The following is a 27,956-nucleotide window of genomic DNA, read 5'->3' on the forward strand; positions in this document are numbered from 1 at the left end:
TTGGTATAAATTGTTAGCACCGCAAGGCCGGCACTGTCGCACCCCAGACTCTCGTCCTCTCTGCTAGCCTCGAGAGAAGTAATTTTCTTCTTCATCAAAACGGGTATGTGGTTAGTTTTCCGTTGTTGACATGGTATTATGGTTAACTTCGAGTAAATAGAGGAAAATATTGAATTTTATCACCTAACATTGATAATCGTTTCATTACATTTGAAATAAGACTAAGATTCTAAAGCAGATTAAAACGCCGAACTGGTTAATTGCATATAATATATGCATACAATCATTAGCATAACAGAAACATAACTATCCACTCAAAGTCATTCAAACTTATGTGTCATTCAAAACTGATTTTTTTTTTGAATTGATGATCCATATGACTCATATGTATTCAGTCATGTATCCACAGGTTGTGACTCTTTCATCTTCACACAGAGCAAAACATGCAATTAATATGCCAACTGTCTGGGTTTACCTCCTGACGTTTCTCTTTTTCAACAATTGTTCAGAGTACGTACGTGATAGTTTAGTTACAATATGGGGGCGGTCGGGTCGCCTGGTGGTTAAAGCGTTCGCTCGGCACGCCGAAGACCCGGGTCGATTCCCGACATGGGTACAATGTGCGAAGCCCATTTCTGGTTTCCCCCGCCGTGATATTGCTGGAATATTGCTAAAAGCGGCCTAAAACCACACCCACTCAGTAACAATAGGACATCTGTCAATCGCCAAACAAATTGATTCGTTACTATTTGTGTACCTGGAATTGTGTCATGTTTGACTTATTGTACAAACACATATTATGAATGCAGCAAGACATCTTTATATCTTACGCAGGGCACCTAGAAAGACGCGTTTTATGAAGTACTCTTATATATTTTGGTGACAGTCTACTTCCATATATTATGGTGACAGTCTACTTCTACATAAATGGTGACAGTCCACTTCCATATATTGTGGACACAGTCTACTTCTGTATATTATGGTGACGGTCCACTTCTACATAAATGGTGACAGTCCACTTCCATATATTGTGGACACAGTCTACTTCTGTACATTATGGTGACAGTCCATGTCTACATAAATGGTGACAGTTCACTTTTACATATTATGGACACAGTCTACTTATGTATATTATGGTGACAGTCTACTTCTACATATGATGGTGACAGCCCACTTCTACATATTATGGACACAGTCTACTTCTGTATATTATAGTGACAGTCTACTTCTACATATGATGGTGACAGCCCACTTCTACATATGATGGTGACAGTCCACTTCTACATATGATGGTGACAGTCCACGTCTACATATTATGGACACAGTCTACTTCTGTATATTATGGTGACAGTCTACTTCTACATACAATGTCGACAGTCCACGTCTACATATTATTGACACAGTATACTTCTGTATATCATGGTGACAGTCTACTTCTACATATAATGGTTACAGTCCACGTCTACATATTATGGACACAGTATACTTCTGTATATTATGGTGACAGTCTACTTCTGTATATTATTGTGACAGTCTACTTCTACATATAATGTTGACAGTTCACTTTTACATATTATGGACACAGTATACTTCTGTATATCATGGTGACAGTCTACTTCTACATACAATGGTGACAGTCCACGTCTACATATTATGGACACAGTATACTTCTGTATATCATGGTGACAATCTACTTCTACAAATAATGGTGACAGTCCACTTTTACATATTATCGACACCCTTCTTCTGTATATTATCGTCACAGTCTACGTCTATAGATGGTAGTGACAGTCTACGTCGATATATGACGATCACAGTCTACGTCTATATATGATGGTTGCAGTCTGCTTCTACAAATATGGTCGACCCGTGAAGATGCGGGGTAGAATAGGTCTTCAGCAACCCATGCTTGCCGTAAAAGGCGACTATGCTTGTCGTAAAAGGCGACTATGCTTGCCGTAAAAGGCGACTATACTTGTCGGTATTGTGACAGTCGACGTCTTCATGCTATGGTCACAGTCGACTTCTACATAGTATGGTCACAATCTTCAGTCTACCGCTATATGCGATGATCACAGCCTACAGTCTACCGCTATATGCGATGATCACAGCCTACAGTCTACCGCTATATGCGATGATCACAGCCTACAGTCTATTGCTATATGCGATGATCACAGCCTACAGTCTACTGCTGTATGTGATGGTTGTAGACTACTTCCCCCTGTGATGATTTAAAGCAATGTGGACGAGGACAACTTGACATGTTTCAGTGAATACGACTTCCAAAGTTCTAAATCTGCTCCATGTCACAGAATGTCAAAAAATGTTGTTATGCTATTCATGAGTGAAAGATATTGGACTCAAAATTGAGCTCACTCACATGTGTAAAATGTCTACTAAACGAAGCAACTCAGGTCTTAGACATGCACCATATGGTGGCGACAAACCTAGAAACAAAATCATGGCAAACCCCAAACCCCCAATCATACTTTTCTGAGGGATGCAGCTCTAAGGGACCCGCATTGCTTCGCCTTGGACGACTGGGCCACCCGTGCCCCCTATATTCAGGTGAAACTACACACAAAAAACGCCATTAGCTGGTGCGAATTTGGTACACATATGCAACATCTGCCCTCCCGTTATCATCCGTCGTGATGAAGGTCAAGGCTGCTATTCGGGTCTCCCTCGATTTTGTCAGATCATTAATAACAACATTTAACTTATACAACCATCAATATATTTAAAAATGAAAATATGTGGATTTATCAAGTTGTCAATTGAATATATTTCTTTTTCCAGTATTACGGTAGAATAATCAATCAGTCACGTTATGTCCGCCGACGCCTATGTGGGCTCCTCTGTGCTGTGTTGCTTCAAGAACAAGCCACGAAGCTCCTCGCCAAGAGCTGAGCTAGTGTCAGTCACTTCTTCAGCACCTAACAGCAAGATATCCCGGAACCGAGTGGCGCCGCTCGCGGCTAGGTCGTGTCCAGTGACAAAAGAAGCCTCTTTGAAAAACTACGTGGATGGAACAGTTGCCGTGGACACGCTGCATCAGAAGCAGCTTCAGGTGTGTTACTAGCTGTGAAACTATTGTGATCATAGCGTGGTAGTAAAATAGTTGTAATATTCTCGGGATCATGTAGTCATAATTAATTAGTTGTAATCATGTCAGTATCATGTGGTCATAATAACCTTGTTGTAACATTGTCAGTGTCATGTACTCGTAATTGACTATCATTCAACCGTGAATGTAATGTCATTATTGGTATATGTGTGTGTGTGTGTGTGTGTGTGTGTGTGTGTGTGTGTGTGTGGCTGGGTGTGTGCGTGGGTGGCTGTGTGTGTGTGTGTGTGTGTGTGTGTGTATGTGTGTGTGTGTGGGGGGGGGGGGGGTGGGGTGGGTGGGGGGGGGGGGGGGGGGGTGGCTGTGGGTGTTATGGACCATGACAGAGAAACGATATAGTCTACAGCTAGTTGTTTAACAGTTCGCTCGTCATCCCGATGACCCAGCTTTGCTTCCGCACATTGCCATTTATTTGGAGCCCATTATCAATGTTTCCCGAGCTATGTGGCTGAAATATGTCTAGGAGCTGCGTAAACCTGCCATATTCATTCGTCATTATCCCTTGGATCTTTCAATAGTTACACGATTTGTAAATGCTTAATTTCCACATTAGGGAGTAAGCACCATAACCGTGCTCGTGTGTTTCACCCAAACTGGTATATGTATATGTCTGGTTTAATAACACAGTAAAGGAAGTCATCGACGATACCCACAGATGGGAAGACATAAAGTACCACGTGACCTGAAAACGTAACCATGAAGTCTCCTGTCTGCACTGGCCACCTGTGTTGGTATGTCAAATTGGGCTTATGTGAAGAAAAAACGTTTGCTTCTCAAAGCCACAGTAAACTAACTCATTCAATAATTTCATTTTACTTTCAGCCCGGGATCTGTACAAACAACCTATGTTTGGGTTCAACAATGTTGAACGACGACATGAAACACCCTAAGGCGCATAGATCAAAGGGGGATATGCTGACCGGTGCCAAGGACTTCTGTGACCAATATTACACTTCATTAAAAAGGTATTGTGGTAGAAGTTACAGTAGTTGTTATGACATCCATTGGTATTCAAAATACCATTGTTGATGCATGCAATGATGTTTAATATAAAAGGCCAATACAAGAGAACTACCAATCTCGATCACCCGCCAAAATCGAGTCAGTCTGGCGGTACAGACACTATAAAATGACAAAGGCTACGCAACTGGTATACGATGACATGCATCAACCAAGTCAGCGAGCCTGACCATCCGATCCCGTAAGTCGCCTCTTACCACAAGCATAGTCGTCTTTTACGACAAGCATGGGTTGCTGAAGACCTATTATACTCCGGATCTTCAAAGGTCTCAAAGCATGTCGTGAAGCAATGACCAAAAAGCTATTGTCTCAAACAAAATAAATATCTCCCAGATATCCAACCACCACCCCAAACCAAAAGAAACTCAACTGTCGGTCGTGACCATCCATTGTATCACAAGCAACATATGATCTCTACTTCTTTCTTTCCAGCTTAAACTCTGAACGTCATAAAAAGAGGTGGGCAGAAGTCAAAAATGACATATCGACATCCGGAACCTATGACATGACCTTGGAGGAGCTGACCTTCGGTGTGAAGACAGCATGGAGGAACGCACCGCGGTGTATTGGAAGAATCCAGTGGTCAAAACTGAAGGTGAGTTGTCTGCCCAGAGCAGGGAAATAACACTAGAAAATCATGTGTGTCTGCAGAAGATTTGACAGCACCGCATCAGTCGTAACAATAAGGTTCGTCTTTAGAAGGGATTTGATAACCCTGGGCCAGTTAAAACAGGAATGTGTGTCTGTAGACGGATGTGGAACAGTTTTTACCAACATGTAACTATGCTCGTGGGTTTCACCCAAACTGGTATATGTATATGTCTGGTTTAATAACACAGTAAAGGAAGTCATCGACGATACCCACAAATGGGAAGACATTAAGTAACACGTGACCTGAAAAAGTAACCATGAAGTCTCCTGTCTGCACTGGCCACCTGTGCTAGTATGTCAAATTGGGCTTATGTGAAGAAAAAACGATTGCTTCTCAAAGCCACAGTAAACTAACTCATTCAATCAATTTGATAGCACCGCATCAGTCATATCAACATTGTTCGTCTGTAGAAGGATTTGATAACCCTAGGACAGTTTAAACAGGAATATGTTTCTGTAGACGGATGTGGAACAGATTTTACCAACATGTATCTATGGAGAAGAAAATGGTAGCAGGTGGAAAGGGCTTTGTAGCAATCATTTTTGCATTGCAATATATTATATCTCAGGGTTTTCCATCAGTTAATGTATCTATTATTGTTTGTAGGTGATGGATGCTCGCCACGTGTCCACGGCTCGGGGAATGTTTGAAGCGATTTGTTCCCATCTTGAGTACGGCACCAACAACGGTAACATCAGGTAAATATATTCCCCGATATGATATTGTGCTGATGAAAGTACCAACGGCGTATGTGTATCCTCCACTGGTTGCAAGTAACACAAAATTGGATTTACTCAAACTATCTGGTCAGACGTCTTATATTTTGGCGTATATGGGTACTTTTCTTCGGATACAATAGAGGGAGATTATTTTATGACACAAATGTCAAAAGATGCTTTGAGCGCAAGCTTTTGTCCATACATCGTTGTCAGTTGCAGTGCAACGAAATACTCTCTTACCGCAAACCGTGCAGCGAAATTATCGCAGTAAAAATTACACTCTTATTATTATTGACCTACAGCGTTTATATATAATATTATTGTTTTAACTATTGTTGCTTTCCCTTTAACAATAAGAACTCCATAATGGGTTCCGGTGCTAGTTGGTTTCACTAAAATCATGAATGTCATTTTGCACTTTCCTCCCACTTTAGGGTTTACATGATTGCCATGATTCTCAAAAAATCAAATGATTTGCTTGAATTTTCCATGATGCCCTCCATCATATTTTCTGTCGTACACAGGACTACTACTACTACTACTACTCCTTTTTACTACAGGTCTACAATCACTGTGTTTCCCCAGCGTAAAGCCAGGAAGGAAGACTTCCGGGTATGGAACAATCAGCTGATCCTATACGCTGGCTACCGTCAGTCTGACGGCAGCGTCGTCGGCGACCCCGCCAACTTAGAGTTCACAGAGGTTGGTTTACGTTCAAGCTGCACAATATGGAAGACAGCCGGATGTGATTATAAAATTATTAGGTCCATTAGTATCGAGCACTGTCGAGTATTTTTTCTGCAACAAATCCAAAGACATCGGAATATCAAATGGTCAACCCCTTACAATATATCCCGTTGTTTTACCCATGAACAGATATGCGAGGCGCTGGGTTGGCGTGGGAAAGGCGGGATGTTTGATGTTCTACCACTCGTCCTGTCTGCTGGAGGCAACGACCCAGAAGTGTTTGACATTCCCGAGAAGCTTGTGCTGGAAGTGACGCTCAAACACCCAAGGTTGGAAAACACTTTCTCATGTTGACAGTGATCGTGAGAAAATCCACCAGTCAGTAATATATCAGTTGTAAGAGAGCGAGTGGGGTGGGCTTTGCACCACTTTTAGCTATATTCCAGGAACGAGTAGGAAAAAACGCGTGTTCTTTCATGGTAATAAGTTGACCCTTTTAGTTTTACATTTGTTGTTAATTTAAAAACGTTTCAGTACCATCTTTTCATAATCTAACAGGCTCGGAGAGTATATATTTTGGTAGGATATGTGACAGAACTATTCCGTTCGACGTTTTCATCATGGCATAACAAAATAGGTATTACATATTTCATATAAAATTAAAACGATTTGAAACGTAATATGCATGGTAATGCTTTTTTAAATTCATAGATCTGTTTTTAAAATAAAAAATACATACCCATCAAGTATTGAACAAACGACTCAATTTTATAGATACCAGTGGTTTGAGGAGTTTGGCTTGAAGTGGTTCGCATTTCCGGGTGTGTCCAAGATGCTGCTTGACTGTGGTGGGATTGAGTTTCCCGCAATCCCTTTCAACGGCTGGTACATGGGGACGGAGGTCGGGGCCAGGAATATATGTGACGTCGCAAGATACAACATGACTGAGGTAAGTAAAGTGCCACGTCGCTTATGTATGTTTTTCCGTGACGCGACTTCATACGTCATTCGGGAGGGTGATATACTGAGGACGTCTGTAACGCCGGTATGCACGACGTCATTCAGGTAAATGATGTTTTACGAGGACGTCTGTTAAATACAGAATCGCTCAGGTAGGTGATGTGCCGCGAAGACGTCTGTACCGCCGCAAGATACAACGACATTCAGGTAGGTGATATCTGATATGGTAGGGGACGTCTGTACCGCCACAACATACAACGTCAATCAGGTAGGTGATATCTGATATGGTAAGGGGACGTCTGTACCGCCACAAGATACAACGTCAATCAGGTAGGTGATATGTCACGGGGACGTCTGTACCGCCGCAAGATACAACGTCATTCAGGTAGGTGATGTCACGGTGACATCTGTAACGCCGCAATATACGTCACACAGGTAGGTGATGTGTCACGGGGACGTATGTACCGCCGCAAGATACAACGTCATTCAGGTAGGTGATGTCACGGTGACATCTGTAACGCCGCAATATACGACACAGAGGTAGGTGATGTGTCACGGGGACGTCTGTAACGCCGCAATATACGACACACAGGTAGGTGATGTGTCACGGGGACGTCTGTAACGCCGCAATATACGACACACAGGTAGGTGATGTGTCACGGGGACGTCTGTAACGCCGCAAAATACGTCACACAGGTAGGTGATGTGTCAAGGGGACGTCTGTACCGCCGCAATATACGACACACAGGTAGGTGATGTCACGGGGACGTCTGTAACGCCGCAATATACGACACAGAGGTAGGTGATGTGTCACGGGGACGTCTGTAACGCCGCAATATACGACACACAGGTAGGTAATGTGTCACGGGGACGTCTGTAACACCGCAATATACGTTACACAGGTAGGTGATGTGTCACGGGGACGTCTGTAACGCCGCAATATACGTCACACAGGTAGGTGATGTGTCACGGGGACGTCTGTAACGCCGCAATATACGACACACAGGTAGGTGATGTGTCACGGGGACATCTGTAACGCCGCAATATACGACACAGAGGTAGGTGATGTGTCACGGGGACGTCTGTAACGCCGCAATATACGTCACACAGGGAGGTGATATGTGACGGGGACGTCTATAACGCCGCAAAATACAACGTCATTCAGGTAGGTGATGTCACGGGGACGTCTGTACCGCCGCAAGATACAACGTCAATCAGGTAGGTGATGTCACGGGGACGTCTGTACCGCCGCAAGATACAACGTCAATCAGGTAGGTGATGTCACGGGGACGTCTGTACCGCCGCAAGATACAACGTCATTCAGGTAGGTGATGTTACGGGGACGTGTGTACCGCCGCAAGATACAACGTCATTCAGGTAGGTGATGTCACGGGGACGTCTGTACCGCCGCAAGATACAACGTCAATCAGGTAGGTGATGTCACGGGGACGTCTGTACCGCCGCAAGATACAACGTCAATCAGGTAGGTGATGTCACGGGAACGTCTGTAACGCCGCAATATACGACACAGAGGTAGGTGATGTGTCACGGGGACGTCTGTAACGCCGCAATATACGTCACACAGGTAGGTGATATGTGACGGGGACGTCTGTAACGCCGCAAGATACAACGTCATTCAGGTAGGTGATGTCACGTGGACGTCTGTAACGCCGTAAGATACGTCACACAGGTAGGTGATATGTGACGGGGACGTCTGTAACGCCGCAAGATACAACGTCATTCAGGTAGGTGATGTCACGTGGACGTCTGTAACGCCATAAGATACGTCACTCAGGTGGATGAGATCTTTCTCAGATGCTTAATTCGGTAAAATATATAGGCGAGGTACAGTATGTCTCACCTTATTATGCGCAACACAAGGTCTCATATTGTATTTGTATCTATCATTTTTCAGAAAGTTGCTATTAAGATGGGTCTGAACACTGAGAGTATCTCTTCACTATGGCGTGACCGAGCCTTAGTGGAGGTCAACATTGCTGTACTGTATAGCTTCCAGGTACGTGTGATGTTCTCAACCGACAATGACGTTCTTGGCCTGTCATCTGCAAGCGTCGGCACCCGCCGAGTCTTAAGCCTCGCTATAGTGTATATTTACCAAGTACATATTGCCTTTCCTTCAACCAGCACGTTTTATGCATAACTATAGCTTTTTAGATATATCCATTTTATGTTGTTTATATTGGTTCAAAGAAGACTCAAGTATATATAATTTTAAAAAAATCCATAATCATAAGAAATCTAGGAAAATTAAGAAAGATCTGATGAAAGCCGAGTCTATGGTACGATATTATAAGCATCATTTATGAATCACTATCAAATAGGTATGATACCAGGTGTTCGCTAAAAGGTCAGCGTATCCTGCCCCACCGTTTTCATCCATCAGAAACACATGCAATGGAAAGTCAATTGTTCACCTTAACAAACACGGGAACATGTTGTTCAAGCCAGAATCGGGAATTACAGCAGACATGATTTTGGTCACTGTTGTGACAAGTTTGAAACGTATTCCACAACTTGTTTTGAAAGTTCTACTAAGACATTGAATGTTGTTACCCTGATCAACCGGCAATACGTCCAAAGGCCACCAAATTTGTTTGACGATATCGGTATCAAATTGGCTGAGACATTTTGTTGGAAATACGTCAGGGTATTTATCTATATTTTAACCGATGGATCTTGGGGATATGCGAAAATCATTTACTGTTAAGTGTGAAATGTAGTGTTATGACATCCTAGTCGGTGACCTTTGCACTCCCCGAAATACTACCGTGAAAGTTCGTGATTCAAAGTTCATTTTATCTTCATTATGTTAAATTGAAATTTCTAATGAGACATTCTTGGACACGCTCGATTTCAATACCAGGCAATACCGTGCTTATAATATTAGTTCGTCGAAGCGTGTCAGATCATGTCTATTTCAGCTTGTCTGCTATTTACAGATTGTCTACATTGTTGATATATCGTCTTTGATGATGTCGTTCTCATTTTGCAACAGTCGACAGGTGTGACCATTTTTGATCACCACACAGCGTCCGAATCCTTCATCCAGCATTTTCAGACCGAGCAGCGTCTGCGAGGGGGGTGCCCCGCTGACTGGGTGTGGGTAGTGCCCCCGATGAGTGGGAGTCTGACAGATGTGTTTCATCAAGAGATGATGGTCTACAAGCTCAAGCCTTCATATGAGTACCAGGTAGAGTCTGGTGTCACAGCTTGATGCAAGCATTTTACTTTAAGTTGCCAGTGTCATCTGCATGGGTTCGAATTCGACAATCAAACTAGCTTTCTCGGTTTGTCTGTACCACACCTGTCTGGTATTTGAGGGATTTATCTGAATGGGAAAAGCCGATGACATTAGTGCCTTAGAAATTCTCCTACACTACAGGTGTCCAAGGATCTGTGTTAAGAGTATCTTAACTTTTTCTGGGACAGGTATTCCTAAAACTATCATGATTTATTCTCACTGACCAAATGAAAACGGAAGGGGTTAATTTAATTAATTGTGTTATAGATATAAATTTGTCTACTGGGGACTATTTAGAAATAATTCACAATGTCAACAATCCTATTTTGAAAAAGCATTATTTCAATATGTTACTGTGCTATTTATTTCGCAAATTGATCAACGCATGCGCATTTACCTTTTGTTCTCAATTCCTAACGCGTGGCACCATTCCCATGAAGACATGTAGTGCTTTGACATCAGGCAACGAGATTACAATGCAGTAAAGTCAATGTTTAAAGAAGGTTGCGACACTATTCCCATTCGTCTTTGCCGAAGGCAATGCAAGAAATGTTGTCCAAGAGGAACTCATCTTTGACGATTTGACGTCCCGTTATAGTTTCACATCCTCATATCGGCGATATAATGACTTTCATGTGCATTATAATGTTAGAACACCCTCAGACACAACAGTCACAGCCGTAGACATCCTTAAACTGACACAGTGTACTGAACCGCGTACCCCACTCAGTTTGTGTCTCAAGGATTGTTCAGTGGATTTCCTGATGGAAGTGTGTTGTGGGTCTAAAGAACGTTGTTTGGTTCTTCGTTTCAGAGAAAACAATACATGTCTTCCTGCAATGGCCGAAGAAATAGTCAGTCCCAAACAAATGACTGTAGGCTCGTGTCGCTAAGATATACGTACATGCGAATATGGCCAAATATATACATTATGACCGTCTTTGATATGACTATAAGTGTTAAACATGCGTGTGTGTGTGTGTGTGTGTGTGTGTGTGTGTGTGTGTGGCTATATATGACCCCATCGCATCGAGTGTAGGACTCTACATGCGTGCGTGTATTTGTTTCTGTCGCCCCGTCCAGTGTGAGACCCTTTACATTTGTTTGGTTTTTCGTTTGTTTGATTATGTGTGTGTCCTTATATACACTATACACCGTCCGTGTCCAGTGTAAGACCCTCTAAACGTGCATTCCAGGAGGACGCGTGGAAGGTTCATGTCTGGAAGGACAAGGGCCTGCATCAAAGGTACCTGGAGGTGCAACAAAAACGGTGGGTGGGTCTTAGACTTCCGATCACCATGTTAATCGTGAGATGGGCACTACTTCAGTAACCCGATACCAGCCAAAGGCAGGCAGTTTAACATAAACACATCATTAGGTTTCACCGTCATACACACATTATGTGACGGTTACAAAATTCATAAAGAATTTGTCGTTGGGTGAGAAGTTCTCAATTACTTGAAGCACTCGTAAAATACTACCAAGAATCTCTTTGTTTTTTTCTCATTAACAATATGTATTGTCATAGTGATGACTGTCCACACTGTCCACAGACTAAACAAATCTAAAGCAAATGCTGTGGCCAGCCACATCAACTGTGTCATCATGTACGCCACGGAGACCGGCAGATCAGAACGCTTCGCAAGGAGGTTGTGTCAGACATTCAAGCGTGCGTTTACTACCAGGGTAAGATTCTTGTGTCAGTACGCCACACGGTTGTGTCAGACATTAAGGCGTGCGTTTACTACCAGGGTAAGATTCTTGTGTCAGTACGCCACACGGTTGTGTCAGACATTCAGGCGTGCGTTTACTACCAGGGTAAGATTCTTGTGTCAGTACGCCACACGGTTGTGTCAGACATTCATGCGTGCGTTTACTACCAGGGTAAGATTCTTGTGTCAGTACGCCACACGGTTGTGTCAGACATTCAGGCGTGTATTTACTGCCAGGGTAAGATTCTTGTGTCAGTACGCAACATGGTTGTGTCAGACATTCAGGCGTGCGTTTACTACCAGGGTAAGATTCTTGTGTCAGTACGCAACATGGTTGTGTCAGACATTCAGGCGTGTATTTACTGCCAGGGTAAGATTCTTGTGTCAGTACGCCACACGGTTGTGTCAGACATTCAGGCGTGTATTTACTGCCAGGGTAAGATTCTTGTGTCAGTACGCAACATGGTTGCGTCAGACATTCAAGCGTCTATTTACTGCCAGGGTAAGATTCTTGTGTCAGTACGCAACATGGTTGTGTCAGACATTCAGGCGTGCGTTTACTACCAGGGTAAGATTCTTGTGTCAGTACGCCACATGGTTGTGTCAGACATTCAGGCGTGCGTTTACTACCAGGGTAAGATTCTTGTGTCAGTACGCCACATGGTTGTGTCAGACATTCAAGCGTCTATTTACTGCCAGGGTAAGATTCTTGTGTCAGTACGCAACATGGTTGTGTCAGACATTCAAGCGTGTATTTACTGCCAGGGTAAGATTCTTGTGTCAGTACGCCACACGGTTGTGTCAGACATTCAGGCGTGTATTTACTGCCAGGGTAAGATTCTTGTGTCAGTACGCCACATGGTTGTGTCAGACATTCAAGCGTCTATTTACTGCCAGGGTAAGATTCTTGTGTCAGTACGCCACACGGTTGTGTCAGACATTCAGGCGTCTATTTACTGCCAGGGTAAGATTCTTGTGTCAGTACGCAACATGGTTGTGTCAGACATTTAGGCGTGCGTTTACTACCAGGGGAAGATTCTTGTGTCAGTACGCCACATGGTTGTGTCAGACATTCAAGCGTGTATTTACTGCCAGGGTAAGATTCTTGTGTCAGTACGCAACATGGTTGTGTCAGACATTCAAGCGTGTATTTACTGCCAGGGTAAGATTCTTGTGTCAGTACGCAACATGGTTGTGTCAGACATTCAAGCGTGTATTTACTGCCAGGGTAAGATTCTTGTGTCAGTACGCAACATGGTTGTGTCAGACATTCAAGCGTACGTTGTTGAAAAAACGCCCCTTTGCTTTCTAAGCTAAGGCCATGACACGAGTGGTCAGTCGCCTAAGGCGCCGAAAGTCGCTGTGCAGAGTTGGGCACGCCAGAATCATGTGAGTGTGGCATCAATCTCGATCGGTTCGCCCCGAATATGTTTCTATGTTTCATATCCGTGCTTTTGAATTTCACCAAAGTGACCTGGGATTTGGGATTTCCTCCCACATGAAGCTGACACGTCTTGATATAATTAGAATACTGTTAAGAGAAGTGTTAAACCAAATTCACTCACTCACACAACAGCAAATTACATAATTGTCATCTCTGTCGATTGTCCACAGGTCGTGTGTATGGAGGACATCTGCTTCACTGAGCTGCAGGAGCAGAACCTCATCCTTGTCGTAACCAGCACTTTCGGCAACGGCGAAGGCCCCGAAAATGGAGAGGTGAGCATTGTTGGTTTGAAAAGTTTTCATAAGGGGTGGGTGAATGAGGTGGAAAAGGGAGAGGGGTGGGACAATCGCACACAAGAAAAGAAGTGGGTTGAACAGACACAGAAAGAGGGGTAGGGTGTGGAAGGGAAAGGGCGGTTTACAGATACAGATGGGAGCGGAGGCAGGATAGACAAATGCAGAAGAGAGAGTGGGGTAGACACCTTGGAGAGGAGTGGGACAGCCAGACACAGAGATAAGAAGAAGAGGCGTGGGGTAAACAGGAGATGTGAGTGGAAAAGATGGGGAGGAAGGAGGAGAAGGGAGGTCGGATAGACACGGAGATTGGGCGAGGAGTGAGACAGACACGGAAGGTGGAAAGGCCACACAAAAAGGGAGAGGAAAGGGAGAGGGGTGGTACATTCGCAGAGAGAGAAGAGATGTGAGATGACGCAGATAGGGGGAAATCAGAGAGTGCAACACACACACACACACACACACACACACACACACACACATAGAGATGGGGAAGAGAGAGAGAGTATAAGAGAGCAAGCTCCTTCCCTGTGTGTGACACTCTCGGTAGCATCGCTGCCACCAATGTGGACGCGGCTATTTGCCCTCTAACCCCAAATAATAACGTTAATACTTTTGTTTATGTCTTTGGGCATGCAAGCATAGTGGATTTTAAAAAAGGATTACGACTGACCATATTTCCTAGATGAATTTACCTATTTGTTTGATCAGATTGTTTCGACATTTCCGACGAACGGAAAATCAACAAACTTCCCCCTAACATTCTTACCATATAAGTTACATGATTGACAAAGAAAATAATTTAGCAGGGGTAAGAGTATTCGGCGTGACGGCAGCCATCACTTGTTTGTAAACATAACGGTCCGTCGGTTGCGAGTTCTCCACGTATGGTTGTAGCAGAGTTGTAAAGTAGGGGGAGAGACAAGGAGGGCGAAGAAGTTTGTGATAGAAAGAGGACGACAGAGAGATAGGGCACATATTTATGTACTAACCTGTACAGACTGTGACGTGAATTTATTTTGTCTCTTCCAGGCTTTCGCCAAGAGCCTGGAGATACTTAAACAGTCAAACAGGTTAGTATCACTTTCATAACTACTCATTTCAAAATACTATTACGTGTAAACACATAAATGAAATTGAGTGTAAATGTTTATGTGCAGAAGTGTTAGCATTTGTCCAACTACACTTTTCTTGCTGCCGACCATCTCATGTTGTCTTGTGGTCCAGAAACAAGGGGAGTGAAGCAGGAGACGATATCGAGCTTAATGGAAGACCACTAAAAAACATCAGGTACGTTTTTCTTGCTCATTTCTTCCTTTTCTTTTTAAAGATATACAACCAATATGTATCCTTTTGTAATAATCATCTTCCTTGAATTAGGACATTATACTGATAGGGAACGGCCAACATGTGTTTGGAATTAAAATCAGACTTAACGTCGTACGAACAGTATTTCAGTTCTCGTTTTGATTAAAAAGATACGGAGTGTTTGGACTGGGTTCGAGAGCATACCCCCATTTCTGCGCCTTCGGTCACTTCCTGGACTCGCTGCTGGGTGACCTCGGGGGTCAGAAGATCCTGGAGACGGGGGAGGGGGATGAACTGAGTGGGCAGGAGAACTCCTTTAAGACCTGGGCACAGCACGCCTTTAAGGTGAGATTGAGATATTAAGCATACGTACAGTATTGATAGGTTAATACAGTAGTGAGTTGGATTAGGTTTGGTGCCATTTGGAGCAGGGAAATACTCACCACTAAGGAGAGGTGCTTGTTCTTGTCCAGACTAATGTCGCTTTTATAGCACCAGCTCACTGACATACGTATAGAGTGCCGCAGTACCAAGCTCCCGATACAATTTCCTGACTCGTTTTTTATCCCCTTAATGCGGATCGCCGGGTAAGGTTAATTTACAGTAAGTACCATATTTAATTTATTTGGTATACTGTGGCCAGGGGATCGAACCACCGACATTCTGCTCCCCAGGCAGACGCTCTGCCCACAAGACCACAGAGGTGGTTTCTACCTTCATGATGAAAACCGAGTACATTTTCTGGGTGAATCTAAATTCCGAACCCACAACTAGCAGATCCTGATATATCAAAGCGACTTTACTTTGTCTCCCCTTTGTCACACTATCGTTGCCAAATTGTCACGGATTTGAAAATGAGGTCGGCCCATGATCTTCATCAATTCTTTGTCTTTCTATACTCCGAAAAGGAAAATATATAGAAGCCATCTTCAGCCTTTTCGTTGTGGCTTTGAAGGTTCTGCCACTTGATTCCTGGACAGGGATTATTCGTAAGTAGGCGGAAACCGAGTGGATGGGATGCAGGGGATGCACTGTTGTAGACACCTTACCCGTAAGACCCGCCAGCACAAATCTCCTAAACAACCCCTCTAAACTGCAGGCTTCCCTGACGGCGTTCGACGTGGACAGCGACATGGACATGACAAACCTCACCGGGGACCTGTCCACTAACGACGACACGTGGTCGGCCGACAGATTCCGTATAGCAAAACTTCCTGACGGGGATGAGGGTGACTTGTTTAAAGGTAAAGTGAAACCTTGCCAATCCAGATACGTAGCCTATATACCTGTATTACATGATGCGGCGTAACGCAATCTTAACTCACTCACTCACTCTGTCGTATCTTCCTTCAGTTCTCGGCAAGATCAGCAACAAGACTGTCGTGCCGTGTAAGGTCCTAGAGAGAAGACAGCTCCAGTCTCAAACGTCTCCGTATGTACTTTCATTTTTCCGTCATTTACCGGAACCCCCTTGTCAACATATACTCAATTTCAGAAGTATCATGTTTAAGGCAGGTTCCATCAAATAAACATGTTTTTAATTTAGAGAATGAAAGATTATTTAATACGTATATTTACATTGAAGATGTTCATATTTCAAAACGGTAAATGTATATTTCGTTTTCTTTTATTGTAAAACAAGAAACGAACAAACAAAAACACAATATTCTGAGTTAATATGTTTGGTTTAGTAGAGTACCATCATCACATTGTCCTTATGCTTAAGTTGTAAGCTAACACTTATATTCATTAATGAATATATTGCTGAGAAAATATAAATTCAGTACACTGTGAACTGCAAGATGTTTTCTCCAGCAACAACAATAGTTTAAAGCATTGAGTTTTCAGTATTTTATAACCAATATTAACAGCTCCTAAACAGTTGGGAGAAGAAGTTCGCTAGGAGCCAAATGGGACCGTGAGCGGATGACCTATAGACTGACTGTTTCCATCTTCACTTTTCTAACAGCACAGATCTGAAGAAAACATGAGCTCTAATCATGGAAGACCGCCTCCGTGGTCTAGTGGTAGAGCGTCCGCCCGGAGAGCGGAAGGTCCGGGGTTCGATCCCCGGCCGCGTCATACTAAAAGACGTTAACAGATGGTACTTGTTGTTACCCTGTCTGGCGCTCGGCATTAAGGGGCTAAAACAAGGACTGGTCGGCTGGGAGTCAGTATACTGTGTCTGAGTGGGGTAATTAAGTTAAACTGGGGCATGGTATCTCAATGAGCTAGCACTATAAATCGGCATCAGTCCGGACTAGTACAAGCAGCCACACAAACACATACACGTACATGCACGTCGCTATATAACTGCAATAATCTTGGACGCGACGTTAAACCCCATTTCATCTCTTCTCACCTCTAATCATGGACAATTGATTGGCGTCTTTGCACAATCATAAAACTTGTAAATGCCCATATATAATATGGCTTACAGCATAACTATTCCATTACTATTGTTTATTATACACTCACAAACGTCCCACAGACGTCTCCTGGTTCATATTACCCTCTTGCTATTGGTAAAGGCCCAAAAGGTCCTAATATGCCTGAATGTCTTTGACACTAATGAGACTTATGGTGTTCGTCCAGGCGGCAAACTATCCTGGTCCGGCTCGAAACTAATGCTGCCACTACCATGAAGTACAGCCCAGGTGATCACTTAGCCATATTTCCCTCAAACTCCCCGGCAATGGTGGACGCCATCTTGTCTCGCCTACACGATGCGCCCCCTGACGGACAAATCATGCGGATAGAAATGATGCAGGAGGAGACAACCACACGAGGTAAATTTAAAACCATTAATGTGCAAACTAATTTGAATGTTAGCCATTCGGTTACACTTTACCATAAGAATAAGATTACTCGGATCTTTAATCTGTCATTCACTGAACCTTAATATTCAAAGGCTCATGGGTGACCCAGTCGTCTTGGGCACATCAGTTCGCTGTGAAGATTTGCGTTCCATAGGCGTACCTGACACCATGGTCATTCTTTCGACCTGATCACATGTTATGTATCAGGTTTGTCAGCCCAATTCCCGTGCTCGTGGGTTTTCAAGGATTTTGGTTCTTGTTTAACGCCACATTCAGCTGTATGAGGGCGGTCTGTAAATAATCGAGTCTGGACCAGACGATCCAGTGATTAATATCATGAGCATTGATCACATGCATCAACCAAGTCAGCGAACCTGACCACCCGTTCCCGTCTCTTACAACAGGCATAGTCGCCATTTACGGCAAGCATTGGTTCCTGAAGACCTGTTCTACCCCGGATCTTCACTACTCACTCAGTTGTATATTTTGTTGTATTTGGCGTATTGACAATATAATATTTCAGGCACTGCGAAGAAGTGGGTGACATGGGACAAGCTGCCGGCCTGTTCTCTAAGAACAGCCTTCACCCGGTACCTTGATGTGACCACGCCCCCCACCCAGGACTTCCTGAAAGTGTTGTCCAGCTTGGCAGTACGGAACCAGGACAAGGACAGACTTGACCTTCTGACCACTGTGAGTCAAGTAACGCCGCATTCAGCAATATTCCAGCTACATGACGGTGGTCTGTAAATAATCGAGTCTAGACCAGACAATCCAGTGATTGACATGAGCATCATTCTACGCAATTGGGATAATATGACATGCATCAACCAAGTCAGCGAGCCTGACCACCCGATCCTGTTAGTCTTACGACAAGCATAGTCGCCTCTCACGGCAAACATGCACGGGTTGATGAAGACCTATTCTACCCCGCATCTTCACGGGTCATCTTATATGATAAACATAGGAACCAAATGATGCATCATTTGTGTAATTGTGGTGAACCTCTTATTTGAATGCTAAATGAAAGAAGTTGAAGTGAACAAAAAACGATTTTAATGCCCAAAAGTGTAGTAAGAGAAAATATATTATAACCTTTAGAACTGTGCTTCTTCAATATAGCCTGATCTGGAAGAGGCCGGGGTATTCGATTAATTGTTTCACCGTCTCGGGAGTACTTTACAACAGTTATTTGTACCAGGGCAACTTCATACATTGTTACTGCGATAGTTATTTGAACCACAGCGTCCATAAAGAAATTTTGTAATTTTACTTCCTCGCGTTGCAAGCATCAAACGTCACTCTCATCATAAATAAGCATTTTATTGTCAATGGCATGTACCAGACGTTCAATTCTATATTTCAGAGGATGAATAGCGTTGTATGAAACATCCCCGTGACGATGTGCCATATTTCCTCAAGGCTGTTCCGTTAATACTGTACTATTTCCAGGATTCAAGCGTTTACGAGGAATGGAGGGATACGAAGACGCCGACCCTCGTGGAAGTGTTGGGGGAATTCCCCTCCCTCCGGGTACCCGCCTCGCTGCTCGTCACGCAACTCCCCTTACTGAAACAGCGTTACTACAGCATCAGTTCTTCTCACGACGCCAACCCCAAAGAGGTCCATGCCACTGTTGCCGTGCTAAAGTACACAACGCAAGGTAATAGTTTCCAAGTCAATACGACCAGGGACTGTTTCCATTAATATTTACTTGTATATACGTTCATTGGACGATCGGGGCGGTCGGGTAGCCTAGTGGTTAAAGCGTTCACTCGTCACGCCGAAGACATGGGTTCGATTCCCGACATGGGTACAATGTGTGAAGCCCTTTTCTGGTGTCCCCCGCCGTGATATTGCTGGAAATATTGCTAAAAGCGGCGTAAAACCACACTCACTCACCCATTGGACGATCATTTTCCACTGATAGAGATTCATAATATAATGAAATATGAAATTTGTAAGTAACAACTGTAAAACGTAGAATGGTAAATCTTTAACATAATAACATTTTCCCGGTAGATGATTATCGATAAAAAATCTCTCCGAGTAGCGATGTTTAAACGGTTTATGATCATGAGACGGGCATCATCGATACATGACGGTTGGTTTGTTGGTTTGTTGTTTAACGCCGCACTCAGCAATATTCCAGCTATATGACGGCGGTCGGTATAAATAATCGAGTCCTGGCAAGACAATCCAGTGACTGACATCTTGAGCATCGATCCACGCAATTGGGATCTATGACATGCATCAACCAAGTCAGCGAGCTTGACCACCCGATCCCGTTAGTTGCCTCTTACGACAAGCATAGCTGCACACATGTAGCATACATGTAGCATACATGTAGGTTGCTGAAGACCTATTCTACCCCGGAATCTTCATGGGTTCATGACCTGACTAAAAATAAACACACGCGGCATTATAACACCGGTTGATAGAGGAACGTGGAGTGTACATACCTGTTAGGTATTCACGACGCAGTTGATTACTGATATATTTGATTGAGTGACGAAAACTTGTAAATGTAAACGCAATTCAAAAAGGGGAAATACAATAAATATTTGCCATTGCAGGTGGCGTGGAACACGAGGGTGTGTGTTCCGGTTGGCTAAACAGACTGGAGGTCGGACAGGTCATCCCGTGCGCTATCAGAGCGTGAGTCATCAAACAAATTGCATCATTTCCAATTCGTCATGATAGAGTTATCATGACAAGGTTTTTTTGTCTGTTTGTTGTGAAACGCCGCACTCAGCAATATTCCAGCTATTTGACAGCGGTTTGTAAATAATCGAGTCTGGACCAGGCAATCTAGTGATTGAAAACATGAGCATCGGTCCACGCAATTGAGGTACGATGACATGCAGCAACCAAGTCAGCGAGCCTGACCACCCGATCCCGTTAGTCGCCTTTTACGGCAAGCATGGGCTGCTGAAGACCTATTCTACCCCGGATCTTCACGGGTCTCACATGGTTTTAGCAAAATTGAAATTCAACACGACAGCGGACACATATATGAGTTTAAACAGTTATATCCATCTCTGTCTGTGACAGCGCCCCCAACTTCCGCCTACCAGAGGACAAGACGCTGCCGGTGATGATGGTGGGACCAGGGACAGGCGTCGCCCCCTTCAGAAGCTTCTGGCAACAGCGGCAGATAGAGATGGCCAGAGGACCTGCTCCGAACAGTGAGTCCATAAAATACACCTGGACAAAACTTTAGTGGCCCCTGAGATAATGAATGATGACATGTCACCATAATTAACAACTGTAATTGAAATTATGATTATGATATGAATGGTGTTCCTTCATAAGGGACCCGTGAAGATCCGGGTAGAATAGGTCTGCAGCAACCCATGCGCTTACGACAAGCATGAGGCGCCTAACGGGATCGGGTGGTCAGGCTCGCTGATTTGGTTGATGCATGTTAACGATCCCAATTGCGTGGATCGATGCTCATGATATCAATCACTGGATTGTCTGGTCCAGACTCGATTATTTACAGACCGCCGTCATTTTAGCTGGAATATTGCTGAGTGCGGCGTTAAACTACAAACAAACAAAAGTTAACTCTGCAATTGGTATTACAGCTGTCAGGCTAACTCTCCGGGGCCTGTGAAATCTTACAAAAATGGTGCTTTGTCTCAATGAGATGTGACCTACGGCACTGCTCATCCTCGCGATCAAGACACATCAAGAAAGGTCTGGTCATTTTTTTAGAGGATAAATGTGACCCTGAAAAAGTAGTTTGTCAGATGGACACAAACACCCACTCACTCTACGCACGAAGGTGCACACAGTGTGCTGCCAGGACATTCTACTCGTATATATTAAAATTCATTGTTTGGTGACATGTGCTGCATTTATTCTGTAATTTCTACGACTGGGGTATTGTTTTTAATGCACTTTGGACGCCAGTCGGTGATATTAGGGTGACTTGAGGTTGTGTTCTTTGCATGGTCTGCTATTGGACTCTTGTCTGTTCTTTTCTTCAGACTCAAGTCGACGAGGTTGGGGTGACATGACGCTGTATTTCGGCTGCCGGTCGTCGAGCCAAGATCACGTGTATGAATCTGAGCTGGCGGCCATGAAGACACAGGGAGTGCTAAGCGACTACCACGTGGCCTTGTCACGCGAACCAGGCACACCGAAGGTGATATCATCCTCTCTGTCGAATTTCGGTCATTTCCCTTTTTTACTATCAAAATGGAAGGTCACGTCAAACAATCTTTTAACCTGCCAGCACTAGCATCAAAGATTATCGTTTAGTAAGGCGAGAACATCGTTGAGCACGATCTGAAGTCCCGAACAAAGCAAGTTAATAGTGAAATGGTCCATCTCCTCCCCACCTGATAGTGAAATGGTCCATCTCCTCAACACTTGATAGTGAAATGTTCCATCTCCCCCACACATGATAGTGAAATGTTCCATCTCCTCCCAAACCGATAGGGAAATGTTCCATCTCCCCCACACGTAATAGTGAAATGTTCCATCTCCCCCACACTTGATAGTGAAATGTTCCATCTCCTCCACAATTAATAGTGAAATTTACATCTCCTTCCCACCTGATAGTCAAATGTTCCAACTCCTTCACACCTGCTAGTGAAATGTTCCATCTCCTCCCCACTTGCCAGTGAAATGGTCCATCTTCCCCACACTTGATAGTGAAATGATCCATCTCCTTCACACCTGCTAGTGAAATGTTCTGTCTCCTCCCCACCTGATAGTATAATGTTTCATCTTCTCCACAACTGACAGTGAAGTCAAATATTCTGTCTCCTCCACAGATGTACGTCCAGGACATGTTGCGACAACAAGCCAAGTACGCCTACAACACCATGGTCAATTCCGGCGGACACATCTACATATGCGGCGATGTAGCAATGGCCGAAGATGTCAAGCAGACCCTCGAGCGGATTCTGAGTGAGCACGGAAACCTGACACCAGAAGCAGCCAGAGACTATATTCGCAAAATGAGGGTACGTATAAAGACTGGAAGCAGCCAGATCCTGTTCGTCTACTGGGAGTAAATTCACACACTAACAGCAGGCACGGACCATCTTCCTAAAATGAGGGTTAATATAGTTATTATAGACTATTTTCGCCTTGAGAGAAAAAAACAGAGATTGGAATAATGTATCACGGATTTGGTATTTTATCTGTTGAAAATTCATACTGAAAACTGATAAAACTGAGGTACTGATACATATTTCAGAGTGACAAGAGATACCACGAAGATATATTCGGTGTTGCCCTGAAGAAAACGAAAGTGGAAAACAGGTCATCTGCCAAGACGAAAGAGCAGGTACGGTATGGTGCCTCTCAATGAATCATCATTAATTCCTCTGATGCCATTACACGCCATTACCTGGGACCTTTCTTCACACAATGAATTTTTGTCAGGGATCTTTTTAAAGGAAATATTTGTAACAAAACGATAAAGAGAACGTTTGAGGGACAAAAGTGTTTAGCACCTCCTGCCAGGGAAAAAAGTGCATGTCTGTAAGAAATTCCAAACCATGACTTTACAATTAATATCATCTTTCCTCGAAACATATGTTTCAATCAGAGGTGGTTATTGTGATGTGATACGTCTTACTGGCAAATCGGAATCGAGGATTTTCCCAATTCAGCATTTGAACAAATGCTGCATTTGTTACACGTCTCCATAACGAATTACGACTTGTACCTCTTGGCCTCTCGTGTCCCGCCCGGCTGAATCACGGACCTGCTGAGAATCACCTGGTGACGGCATATGCGCAGCCCGTGAAGATCCGGGGTAGAATAGGTCTTCAGCAAACCATGCTTGCCGTAAAAGGCGACTATGCTTGTCGTAAGAGGCGACTACCGGGATCGGTTCGTAGGGCTCGCTGACTTGGTTGATGCATGTCATCAATCCCAAATTGCGTGGATCGATGCTCTTGATATTAATAACTGGATTGTCTGGTCCAGACTCGATTATTTACAGATGGCCGTCATATAGCTGGAATATTGATGAGTGCGGCGTTAAACAACAAACCAAGCAACTCAACATTACTATTTCACGCCTTACATTGCTCACTTCGTTATTTTGCAGTCAGCATCTGTAGTGCTCAATACATCTCAAAGTTCACGACATGTCCCCAAAAGAAGTCAAACATCCACATAGGAATCCGTTGTGATAGTAATACAAGGTGAGTAGCAATAATTTTATGATAATTGTTCACGTTAGATTTTTCGGACGTTGACCTGTGCATGGTGAGAGACAGCATTTCATGCATATTGTAATCAATAGAAATCAATAGAAAAACATAGTGCATTTTAATAATTTATCACCCTTTTCATAGAGGACAGTAAAATGAATAATCACATATCACAGATTTATATTGGAAACTAGACAACATCAGTCTAATACATAACATAAAAATTAGGCCACCACAGGGGACTTATGGCACATCTGCCTTCTGCATGATACCCCATCAGGACCTCTGCTACCTACCCTAGCAGCACCATCCCATCACAATCACAAGTGATTGTTTGCAAGTTTAGCAAGAGATCAAAAATAACAAAATACTGCGACTTAAACAGACGATAAAAAATATACCTTGCATGGCGTGGTCTTATTACCTTCTCAGGATGTTCAGTTATGTTGTCACAAGCATGCGTCATAACGAGTTATCCATCGTCTGTACCTCCGCTAGTTGGTCCCATCATCGGTTAATTTCTTCTTCTCTGTTCATGGCGCTTAAAGAAGCAAGTTATTAAATTTGTTAAAATGTTGCTTTTTAAAATCGTTAAGAATGACTTTCTGAGAACCTTGTAGGAAGTATGACTGAAACGTTCGAGGCCTGACTATAATGTACTGCGTTGATGGAGTTAGTTGCAACATTACTTTTCAACATAACTTCCCTCAGGACATAAAGTCCACATACTTCTGACAACGATGCTGGAGTGGCTGGATCCCACTGGTGTAGAAGGCTTCCTCCTAATGATGTAAAAAGCCCTCCACAGCAGATTTGCGTAATGGATGCCAGACCGTTCTTCCTTCAAGTTTGGACAGAGGTGGAACTGACAGTGTTTAATCTGGTGAATACGGAGAAGTACAATGATTTCAAAGTCACAGTCATTATTGGCCATTGATGGTCTGACCTTACAGGTGGACGTCCACCAGCAGCAGGATGACTGGAGATCGCCATGCCAGCTGATGGAATAGACTCTGCCTTCGTCGTCTGATTAGACGTTAAATGTTTCTATTGGTTTGGCTGTTGTATACTTTCTGGCACCCAGCATGCTGAAAGCTTCTTCATGCCCAGCTCATTACTTAAAATGTTCTCATCTCTCATGACTGATGCCTACAGTATTGTTCGTTCGTTCGTTTGTTGTTTAACACCGAAGTCAGCAATATTCAAGCTATATGACGGCGGTATGTAAGTAATCGAGTCTGGACCTGGAAATCCAGTGACAGATGCTATGAGCATCGATCCACACCATTAGGATACGATGACATGCATCAACCAAGACAGCGAGACTGACCATCTGATCCCGTTGGTTGCCTCTTACGACAAACATGGAAGCATATTTTGCTGAAGACCTATTCTACCCCGGATCTCAAAGGGCCGCCTACAGTATTGGCTATGTGGCATGTGGTGGGTGGTCTCTCATCCATAATCATATGATGTATTTTATCAACACTTTCTTGCATAGTGTCAGTTGAAGGTCCTCGATGATCTCCCGAGCCCTCTTGAACTCTTCAACTCCGCTGCCCACCTTGTAACAGAGCATCATCCCCTGATTTTAACACCATGTCCGCTTAAATGGCTGCTGGCTAGATATAACATTTATGAGTTTACCTGGTGAGCAATAGGATATTGGTTCCTTCTGCATTTTTGATATTACATCTTTATTTCAGAAAGACACAACCTATATTTGAAAGGATTCTTGATATCCATGTGTAAACGATGGTTCTGAAGTACTTATGACATTCTTTCAACTTCGATGAAATAAAATAGGAAGCATGGACAGACGCCGTGATGTTAGTAGCCTTGTGATCGTTCTGTCGAAGTGCATGTTGAACGTAAAAAGGCAGAACATGTGTGATCTTCGTCGAGGTCAGATTTAAAGAGATCTTAATATGGTGATCAGGTTGTTCGTGATGTTACATCCAATCTCTTGTCTTTTGATGCAAGATATCCGACTTATCATTTTCGTACCCTCAGGATCCTGTACATGGTTCATTATTTTTTTTTATTCAGACTGGAAGACGCTCAAAGGGACATAATCGTCGGCAGATCTTCTGATGCCAACAGACTAGCTGCGAAGTGGAGATGCAAGGATTGTCAGGCACCGACTCATTGGGCGTTTGTGTCAACTGATAGCGATTCATAATACAGTGAAATATCAAGTCTATTAACGACTGTAAATCGAAGGATAGGAATGCAAATTTGTACATTTTACTGATATATTGTATTTGAATGAAGATAATGTACGTGGAAGAACGTTCATTGAAATGCAATGCAGAAACAATCAAGTACCATCAAGTACATCCACATATCCTTAAACAGTGCAACACTCCACGTGGTATTAGTGGCAATACACTAATACACTGTACCATCTCGTTTCCAAACCATATAGGCGACTAACGGGATAAGGTGGTCAGGCTCGCGGAAATCGTTGAATTCATATGGTTACAAACCATGGAGCCGTTCCATGATGCGATCTTAGGGCTGTCGTAAATCAATGCTAAAGTAGATTCGATGGGCCACCGTCAGAATGCTGTCTGGGAAATGTATATTAACAGTTCAGAATGTTCTTACTTCAGGAAAGCCCTTTCCACTCACTTGGTGGACGCCCTTATCAAATCTGTTGAACTGTGCAGTTGGTTGTGGCATATTGCAGATTGTACATGTTTCAAGAAATCCAACATGATCAAACGTAATATTAGTCACGTATAATGACAACTGTACCCTACAAAATGTAGATGTTGAACCCAAATTCCTTATTCCCTGGTCTACACACTCCACTTGTGCTCAGAGTGTCCTTTATAGGGGTGTTATTGTTTACTACTACTACCCCTACTACTACTACTACCTTGACTAAAAATAATAATAAGAAGAAGAATGATCGAAACAAGCTGCAGTATGACTGTTCCAGGATCACCGAAATCATCTTTGCTGCATTTTATATTCTAATCTGGACAAAGGACAGTAAAAGATTGGTTGATTGGTTGGTTTGTTGTCTTAACATCGCGGTCAGAAATATTCCAGCTATATGACGGCGGTCTGTAAATAATCGAGTCTGGACCAGACAATCCAGTGATTGGTATCATGACCATCGATCCACGCAATTGGGATCGATGACATCCATCAACCAAATCAGTGAGCCTGACCACCCGATCCCGTTAGTCGCTTTTACGACAAGCATAGTCACCATGGGTTGCTGAAGGACTATTCTACCCCAGAATCTTCACGGGTCGACAGTAAAAGAACTAGAGTATCACAGCTATAGATATAAAAATAGTTTGTAACTATAAAACTTTGACTAATCAGTACAATACATTATAAAAGTAGGCTAGAGATCACCAGCAACAAAAGTTAAGCCACCATACAAGGGACCACGGGGACTTACGGTACATCTGCTTCCTGCGTGGTACCCCAGCAGGATTTACACCATCCCTCTGGCAACTGATGATTGTTAGAAAGTTTAAGCCAAAGCATTTAAAACCAAACAAGCGTTCTGCGATTAAAACCATGGAAATTGACAAAATACTTTGAATGAAATGGGACTTATGTACCCTCTCAGGGGACAATTATTTTATCAGTTATATAATCATTTTTACCAAATTAAAATCTATTAATCTATCTAATAATTCAATTTCTTTAAAATAAATAAATAAATAATTAAATGAGTACTTATCTGATAAAAAAGATCCTTGATGGATGAAAAATGAAAATAATTATCCCTTATGATGGAAA

General features: G+C 43.2%; 1 protein-coding gene across 1 annotated transcript; it reads left to right on the forward strand.

Annotated features, from left to right (window-relative positions):
• On the forward strand, positions 1-27,226 carry LOC124112147 (nitric oxide synthase, brain-like). The gene is made up of 28 exons (XM_046472127.2): positions 1-103; positions 2,800-3,070; positions 3,950-4,092; positions 4,580-4,742; positions 5,406-5,497; positions 6,079-6,220; positions 6,395-6,534; positions 6,980-7,154; positions 9,081-9,182; positions 10,182-10,376; positions 11,624-11,697; positions 11,981-12,113; positions 13,754-13,858; positions 14,912-14,952; positions 15,107-15,169; positions 15,358-15,532; positions 16,287-16,431; positions 16,541-16,619; positions 17,783-17,976; positions 18,530-18,699; positions 19,459-19,669; positions 20,583-20,664; positions 21,061-21,194; positions 22,002-22,159; positions 22,794-22,985; positions 23,222-23,311; positions 24,083-24,179; positions 26,238-27,226. The coding sequence occupies exons 2-27, from the start codon at positions 2,831-2,833 to the stop codon at positions 24,152-24,154; spliced, it is 3,510 nt and encodes a 1,169-aa protein (XP_046328083.2). The 5' UTR covers positions 1-103; positions 2,800-2,830; the 3' UTR covers positions 24,155-24,179; positions 26,238-27,226.
• The last annotated feature ends 730 nt before the right edge of the window (positions 27,227-27,956 follow it).

Source organism: Haliotis rufescens, unplaced genomic scaffold, assembly GCF_023055435.1.
Source record: "Haliotis rufescens isolate VD_foot unplaced genomic scaffold, xgHalRufe1.0.p SCAF_6, whole genome shotgun sequence".
Taxonomy (NCBI): Eukaryota; Metazoa; Mollusca; class Gastropoda; order Lepetellida; family Haliotidae; genus Haliotis; species Haliotis rufescens.